Source organism: Telopea speciosissima, chromosome 4, assembly GCF_018873765.1.
Source record: "Telopea speciosissima isolate NSW1024214 ecotype Mountain lineage chromosome 4, Tspe_v1, whole genome shotgun sequence".
Classification (NCBI taxonomy): domain Eukaryota; kingdom Viridiplantae; phylum Streptophyta; class Magnoliopsida; order Proteales; family Proteaceae; genus Telopea; species Telopea speciosissima.
Genome location: NC_057919.1, coordinates 27,138,883 through 27,148,113, shown reverse-complemented (window position 1 = coordinate 27,148,113; position 9,231 = coordinate 27,138,883). Strand labels below are relative to the sequence as shown.

General features: G+C 40.4%; 1 protein-coding gene across 1 annotated transcript; it reads right to left on the bottom strand.

The window, feature by feature from the left end:
* Positions 1-6,222: 6,222 nt before the first annotated feature.
* Positions 6,223-6,756, bottom strand: LOC122659139 (zinc-finger homeodomain protein 11-like). The gene has a single exon (XM_043854287.1). The coding sequence runs from the start codon at positions 6,754-6,756 to the stop codon at positions 6,223-6,225; it is 534 nt and encodes a 177-aa protein (XP_043710222.1).
* Between the last annotated feature and the right edge of the window lie 2,475 nt (positions 6,757-9,231).

Sequence of the window (9,231 nt, the reverse complement as noted above, 5' to 3'; positions counted from 1 at the left end):
TCAAGAGTACTTGAAACGCGAACTAGTCTTATTTCGATCCTGGCCTAACTAGTTGTAAAACCGGTATCCTACCATCCCAAAGTAATGGTTCTTAGTAGATAGGGTCACGATTAGACCAAAAGGAAGTTTGGGAAGAACCTAGGCCTAAGATAAACCTCGTATCCCGTGTATGTCACCATAGGAAAGGTATGATATGCAACATGATGCGTAAACAGGTTCACAACAAAGCACGCCAATCCCAAACAAGAGTTAGTAAGTGTGGGTGCTAAGTTGATCAAGTTCTATGTTGGCCCATACGTTGGAGGCTGCATATTGGTGAAGCGGGCCCAAGACGAGATTAGAGTTGATTAGGCCGATTAAGAAAAATGTCAACAATTAAACAATATGACAGTTAGTGCGTCGTGACCTAAGCGTTGGGATCTAGATCCCTACATAATGCATGCTAGTTATAGGATGATTGGACCGAAAAAAGGATTCCCTTAGCAAGGTGCTCCTATATACCTCTCACTACTCCTACGAGTAAGATGATCAAGCGGTATGATGGTGCAAGCCTCTTTGATATATCAAACGGTACAGTGTTAAGAGTTGTAGTTTCACCAAGGGTAAGCCACGCGTCTACACACCGGGTCCAGTGTTGCGCTATAAGGTGTAAGTAACGGGGTTAAACCATGTATTGTTAGATGACCAACGGTGTGTGAAAGTGTATGCAAATCTTGATGCAAGTTAGCTTACCAAAAGTTAGCATCCAAAAGCATTCAATAAAAGAAAAAAACATGTTATAATAGTACAACATATATGCCAAGCACATCAAAAGTCTAACCCAAATTACACAAGTAAAAGTAATCTCCAATGGAGTCTCCACTGTGAGTACAATGACGTGGCGGGGGTTGCCACGTGTCCTCCACTTCGTCCCTTTTTGAGGGGGAAGAGAGAGGTGAGTTGAATGTTGGAGTCGCCACCTAGAGGAGGGCTTAGGACCCGAGATTGTAATGTAATAACTCTCATACTACGCCCTTTTGGGGACAAATTGTCAATTGATCTAGATATGGGTCAAGTTATAGTCCAGGGATGGTATTAGGCACCCTAGCCTGCCCGGACTTGCCGATCTTTCTATTACTTGGCTAGGCGATGGTATAATATGCTTTTGAGGAGGAAATGAAGCAGAAGAAAACCATAAGAATGTAAAATACAAGGGAAGGTAAGGAAACACATACCCAAAGGTTTGGCTGCAAGGCAAGGGTTAATATTCATGAAAAGTAAAGAAAGGACTCAAAGCCTAAATGACCTAAGCATGGTTAACACTTAAGCTAAATAGGATAAGACGAAAATATGAGAACAAGGACGATAGTTTGATGCATGCGCATGGAGATGCATGGGAATTAAAAATAAAATATGGAAACATATGCACAACATATAAAAGACTAATATGAATATTTGTATAGGGGAGTCTTAGACTACATGGGATGGGGATCATGGAGATATGCATGCATGGTAATAAAATACAACATAAAAGAAATAAGAAAGCAAGAAGTGCATATGATCACCATATAGAGAGATGGAATCACTTTCCTCTAGAGATGCAAAACGTAATAAAAGCAAAAATAACGTAAATTAAACAAGTTAAAGATAAAGAAGAAACAACCTAGTAGAAGAAGATCGAAACAAAAGTGTGGAGGTTTTCCTTTTATAACTCAGGAGATTTGTACGTTGAGCAAGTATCGCCGCTTATGGTGGCTTCTCTTGTCTCTTTATAAGCAATACTTCATTGTCAAGCCGAGATCACCAGGTGGATATCTTGAGGCTTTGATCTTGAAGTTCCAAGTTGGATTATGACACTCAAGAGGTGGGAGAGGTAATAGGCTAAGGCCAAATGAGGGGCCAAAGGCTAGAACTTAAAGCTCTTGAATAAGGGAGCACTATCTATGAACTGGGGACCAAGCAAGGTTCATATGAAGTGCATATAACCCTCCTCAATATGAGAGGGGGTGTATTTATAGATGTAAAGGGGTGTGTGCACTCCCAAATTCGTGTAGGGATCCTTGGGTTGATCCGGATCGTCCATAGGTTGTCTTTACATTGACGGTGGGCGTAAAGTCAAAGTTATGGCCAATGGGGGTGGGCATGTGTTTAGTTGTCTTAGGAAGTGTTTCTTGGGGCTTAAGGGAGCCAAGATTGAGATCAAAGTTGCCAAATTCGAGCTTGGTCGCGAAACGAATTGACATTAGAGTAAAAAATAGTAAGTTTAGCCTTCTCGGATTTGTACAGATTTGACAATGAAATTGCCCGAGTCGACATCGAAGAGGGGTGAGGTCAACATCGAGTGGTTGTTGATGAACAACACTCGACATCGAAGAGTGGTGTTTGGATGTCGAAGGAAGAATTCTGAATATCAAGGTAGGTTAGACAGTAGAGATGTTTTACCCGACAGTCAAATGGCATGGCTTGATGTCAATGGAAGGTGGGTTCGATGTCGACTTGGGGCCTTTGAGTGTCGATCTAGGTGATAGTGTAGATAGGGATAGAATGGTTTATTTGGGCCAGGTTCTGTGCTGGGCCAGGCTGGTTCCAAGGGGTCTAGGTCAGGGCTAGCCTTTCTAGGGGGTCTTGGAGGGTTGGAGGCTCTGGTTTGGGCTCCGACAAGGGGAATTGACAATCAGTGAACGAATTCGGGCAATGCACACTGACTCTAGGCTTTGGAGGATACTCATCATTGTTACGCAAAACCTCTTAGGGGAAAGACAATATGAGATGTCTACAATTGGCATCTCTCTCAAGGAGGACTCTTGCACTTACAACCAAGTCATATCATCCTCACATCCCTAAAATTGATACAAAAGCTCTTTTCCAAATGGTAAAGAAGGTATTGTTCACCTTCCTCGACCACGGCAGTCCCACTAGCCGATTGCGGGCTATGGGGATTGTAGGGAAGCAAGCAGCCCTCTGTTGGGGGGGGGGGGGGGATAGGGGGCAGAGCCCCTGACATAAATTCTTTATGAAGCATAAATGGCGAAGAACCTTCCCAAAATCCATGAAATGCCAAAATCCAGGCCAGAGTTGACGGGGTTGTCCGTGACGTCGTGACCTTGCAACTGCACCACGGTCCCCTTATAAATAGGGGTGCCCCCCATTTGAAAGAAGATGAAAGGAGAACCCAGCCTCGAGGAAGCGTGTCCTTTGCCCTATTTTCTAAGGTTTTGGTGTCAAAAATATCTTTTTCAGCCTTCTTCCAGACCCCTTTTCATCTTGGTTCGAAGCCCGCACTCTCGTTGCCCTGTTCGTAACTCTAGACACCCAAAACCCCACTTTTCACCATTCTTGACCAGGTTTGAGCCTATTTTCAGCAGTTACTCTGCCCAAAGTTTGATTAGCGAAAGTTTCATTTTCAGCTACTACTCTGCTTGAAGTTCGAGTAGCGAAAACCCCATTCGCAGATGTTACTCTTTCCGAACTCCGAGTAATCCGAATCCATTTGACATAGCTATTACTCTGTCCGAGAAGGGAGAGGCAAGCCGATCGTCCATCTCCACCTGAGCCGTGGGACATTGCATATTTCGTATTTGGTATATTTTCTTTATTTTTTTTTTATTTCATGACAGGTTTGTCTCTTTCTTTATTATTATTTCTGGCATAATGTAGATTGTTAAAGTAGCTTGCTTTAGTAAATAGTAATTTTTATTTACAAACTATATTATTTACATCCGTTCTCCTTGTATCCATTAAAACAACTAATTTTAGTGTGCATATCAACATTTTTAGCTACAAGCATTATGATGGGCATATTTTTCATGTGTTTGATGCTTCAAAAGTTAGCCTTTCATGTTGGTATAGGACACATCATTAAGGGAGAATGATCAAAATCAAGCATCGTAGAAATACTAGTTTACCGGGGGATATGGGGTACTAATATCTTCCCACGCTTGTAACCTAACCACATACCCAGAAACTCTAACATAGCCTATTCCGCTCACCCCAAATGGGGTCTTAGGTCCGAATCCTAGGTGGCAACTCCATTTATTTTGATATATGAAGTTTGATCCCAACCCCCTAACAGTAAAAACCCACCTTATCGCCAAGGGACCAAGTGAAAATAGATCCTCCATTCGGATTGTGGTACCCACAGAGGGTGGTATGTTTTGGTAGTACATTATCTTATATTGCCCCAGTTTTAACTACCCCAATTATACACCTTTGGGTCAAGAATTTGGAGGCTTTGAGAATCCATAGGAAGAGAATGTATAGGGCGACCACTAATTCTCCTCCCCCTCCTCCTCTTTACTGTCCTCACTCACTTCCACCTTCTCTGTTTCAACCTTCATAGTGTGACTGCTACTTTCTCCCTTCCTATCATCACCATAATCGCTACCTACCACAACTATCTTCTGCTGGAAGTTCTAGTGGCACTCATACGCCCCATAATGGGAGCCGACAACAGTTGAGAAGAATGCCCGACAATCGTCGGTGGCATAGACGGCAAGCTTTGCTGAATGATTTCTCATGCAGACACCGTACACAAACACCTTATTGGGATTCTCCATGTTTTTTTTTTAGTGTTCAAACATCTGAACCTTCTATAACATGTATAATAGTGTAGCCTTGGTGATAGCAATGATGTAATAAATAAAGTTTGGCTTTAGTATGTATGGGTCAAAGTTAAGAAGGTATAGTTAAATTTACTGTGGGCGTTAATGCTTATCTATTTGGTAAGTTTTCTTTATTTTGGTAGTTTGAGTCAAGCTGTTTTACTTAGGAGCCTTTAAAGTTATTCTTGAAAGATCTCTATTTTGGAACGTTTTAAATGCATTTTTTGCATTAGAGGAAAGGCCTTGGTCGAACGGTAAGGTTGCTCCATTGTGACCAAGTGGTCATGGGTTCGAGCCTGGAAACCTCTCTACAAAAGTAGGGGTAAGGTTGCGTACATTATGACCCTCCTCAGACCCTGCAATAGCAAGAGCCTTGTGTACTGGATACACTCATTTTAATGTAAATTGTACAAAACATTATATATAGTCAGTTCTCTAATTTATCGATCAGGTAGGATTGATCAACAATTAAGGATTTCTGTAAGAAGGCCTGATTTTCAATCTTTGATCGATAAGAGTATTTGGTCAATTGGAAAATTTGATAGATAAGAATAATGTCTAATTGTATAACAATTTTCTCAGATGAAAACATCATACATGCTGCAAGTAAAAGGAAGGGTAGGGAAGTGAAATCAGATTTGAAAAGAAAAATGAAAGTTTTGTAGCTATGACTATGAAACTTACTTAGAACTCTTACCATATGTGGTATTATACTTTGAGAAAATGCCTTACATGCCACTTACTTAATTTGCCATTTGATGTAACCCTCTATTTCTAATAAAAAATGAAACAAAACATGCCCAAAAATATTCCACAATGCCCATGAGAAATTATACATTGATTCAAGCATACAACAAAGCTATAGTGTGAAGGGGAAAGGGGACCAAATCAATATTTGGGATGTTCAATGGGTTCCAAGCCTACCCAACTTCAGGCTACAACACCCTCACCTGGAAGCATGTCCATTCACTATTTCTCTCTCACATAGGATTCTTTGTTATTTTCTCTCTTTTATTCTCACTATGTGGGTCCCGTGCGAATGATTCTGTCATCTTCTCCTCCATTGCCCTTGCTCTCAAAAAAGAAAGAACATACCCCATTAAAGATGGGAGTGAGGTCTAGATTCTTCCTAACTATTATTCTCTGGAATAAAAAAATTTCAATTGGATTATTTAACAACTAATTAAAATACAACAATGATGGGAGAATATCACTTAAAGAACTTAATATAACTCTTTTAAGTGATAATCATGGAACAAATAAGTATGGAGACCGTAATCAAAGGGTTGATCACGATCTAGTTTAATGATTGAGTTTTATTTATTTATTTATTTATTTTTTGGAGGTGGGTAGAGTGGGGAGGGGAGGGAGAGAGAGAAAAAAAGAAGTTTCATTTTTTGCATAGAAGAAACTAAAATAAGAAGAAACATGACATAAAATAGGAAGAAATAAGGCATGGCTATAAAAGCCTACATGTAAGCTATTGAACAAAGCAACACTGACTCTGCATAAAAAAGTTATATACTAGAGACGATATCTGCCATAGGGCAGACTATTGGTTCGGTTGTCCACTTGGAAAAACAAGTGTACCCTATCCCCAATTACCCACATCACCAACCTGAATCCAACCCAAATGAAAGTATTAACGATTCTTATGGTTGTGGATCCAGACCTTGAAAACATGCCTTGACACCCCAATTTTCTGACAGAATTGGTTGATCTCATCCCACCTATTTCTCTGCATTGTCCATCCAAGACTTGTTGCAAATGCAAACATCCAACACTTCTGCTCGTACGTGAACTTCGTCCTTGGCCTCCTCCCCTTACTCATCTGCACCACCACTTGATGCTCCTGTTGTTGCCGTAGCTGCTCTGCTACCATGAGCTCCTGCAACTGCTTCTCTTCTTCCTCTTTATTATTGTCACTCACTTCCACCTCCTCTGTTTTAACCTTCACAGTGTGACTCCTACTCTCTTCCTTCCTATCATCACCACAACCGCTGTCTACCACAACTATCTTCCGGTGGAAATTCTTGTGGCAATCACATGCCCCACAAAGGGAGCTAGCAATAGTTGGGTAGAATGCTAGACAACCGTCTGTGGCATGGCTACCAAGGTTTGCTGCATGATTTCTCATACATGCACCATACTCAAACTCTTGCTTGGGGTTCTCCATGCTTTTCTTTAGTATTCAAACATCTGAACCTTCTATAACATATATAACAGTATGGCTATGGTGTTAACAAGGGTGTAATAAATACACTTTTGATTTTAGTATATAGGAGTTAAAGTGAATACGGTTTCGTTCAATTTACTTTGGGCGTTACTATATATTTGGTAAGTTTTCATTATTTCGGCAGTTTGAGTCAAACTATTTGACGTAGGAGCCTTTATTGATATTCTTGAAAGATCTCCATTTTGGTACATTTTAAATACATTTTTTGAATTAAAAGGCGAGCCTTGGTACAATGGTAAGGTTGCTCCATTGTGTCGAAGTGGTCATGGGTTCGAGTTTGAAAACTGCCTCTCTATGAAAGCATGGGTAAGGTTGTGTACATTATGACCCTCCTCAGATCCCCCAGTGGCAGGAGTCTTGTGCACTAGGTTTGCCCTTTTTAATGTACATTGTACAAAACAACTTATTTAGTCAGTCCGTTGATTGATCGATAAGGTAGGATTGATCAACAATTAAGGATATTCAGTAAGAATGCTTGGTTTTCAATCTTTAATCGATAAGAGTATTTGGTCAATTAGAAAATTTAATAGATAGAGGAATGTTAAATTTTATAACAATTTTTCTCAGATGAAATCAAAGTACTTGTAGCCTCTGGCTCGTTACAAGTAAAAGAAAGGATAGGAAAGTGAAATCAGCTTTGAAAAGAAAAATGAAATTTTGTTACTATGACTGTGTAACTTACTCAGAACTCTTGTCATATATGGTATTAAACTTGAAAAAAATGCTCTACGTGCCAAAATAAAGGAAACAAAACGTGCCCAAAAATATTCCATAATGCCCATGAGAAATTATACATTGATTCAAGCATACAAACAAAGCTATAGTGTGAAAGGGGAAAGGGGACCAAATGATCAATGGGTTCCATGCCTATTCAACTTCAAGCAACAACACCCTCGCCCGGATACATGTGCATTGCATTTTGTGTCTGATCTTATTGATGAGGATAATAAGTGTTGGTAGGTCCATTTTATGGAATCCTACCTTCATCCAAATGATGTTAATGCATCCTTGAAATTCATCTACCCTTATTTCTAAGGGATGATACCTTAATCTGGGGAGGAGCCCTAAATGGTTGTTTTAGTGTTGAAGTCTGCTTATAATGTTCTATATGCTAAAAGTATGATTGATTCATCTCTAGAATCATCTTCATCTTCGAGAAGTGCAATGTCATCGGATGTGTGGAAGCAAAGATGGTCATAATACTCTTCTAAAAATTAGATCACTCTTTTGGAGTGCATGTGTAGATGGATTATCAACGACGAAAGCTTTATCCCATCAAAAAATTCCATTGGAGACGGAATGTGTACAATGTGGAGAGACTATGGAAATAATTGATCATGTCCTCTTTGCAAGCCCTTTAGCGAGGGTGTAGATGTTGAATTTTGTCACCCCCCGGCGATGAAAACAACAGGACACGGATAGACATCGGCCTCTCTCTCAAAGAGGACTCTTGCACTTCCAACCAAGTCATATTTTCCGCACATCCCTTAAAATGATTCTAAAGCTCTTTTTAATTTCAAATGCTGAATGGAAACTAAAATGCCGCAATAAAAATACTATGATACCTTGGGTTTGTCCATATGCTAACGCACGCGGTGTGGTCCCCACTTTTTACGACATCGTGGGGAGGATACTACAGTTGGGATATCACGATGTTGTGCTTGGGAAGGTGAATAGTACCTCCTTTAGCCTTTGGAAAAAAGGCTTTTGAATCATTTTTAGGTATGTGAGGATGATAAGGATTGGGTGCAAATGCAAGAGTCCTCTTTGAGAGAGATGTTGATGTTTATCCATGTCCTATTGTCATCATCACTGGGGGTGACAAAATTCAGTGTCTACACGAAGACCAAAATTTACTATGAAGTTTAACAGGTGAAGGACTGTAAAATAAAAAAAATGATATAATCCAAGCCAAATTTTAAAGGGACATCCGCGGTGCCGTGGAGTTTACAGTAGCGCTGCAGTATCTTTACTGTGAAGCCACAATTAAAAGGGATTGTACCGCGATCGTCATCATACTGAAAAATTCGCAATGCCATGAGATTTTATAGTGGCGCCGACGTTTCATCTGCAGTGTCGCGGACGACCGGGTCCCCTATAAATAGGAGTGCACCCCTATTTGAAAGGAGAAGGAGAGGAGACCCCAGCTTCGAGGAAGCTCATCCTTTGCCTTGTTTTCTTGGTTTTTGGTGTCCAAAATTCCTTTTTGATCCTTCTTCCAAGCCCCCCATCCATCTTGGTTTGAAGCCCACACTCCCATTACCCTGTCCGTAACCCGAATCACCCCAAACCCTACTTTTCACCATTCTTAACCAGATTTGAATCCGTTTTCAGTCGTTACTCTGCCTGAAGTCTAAATAGAGAAAACCTCATTTGCAGCTGTTACTTTGCCCAAAGTCTGAGTAGCAAAATTCC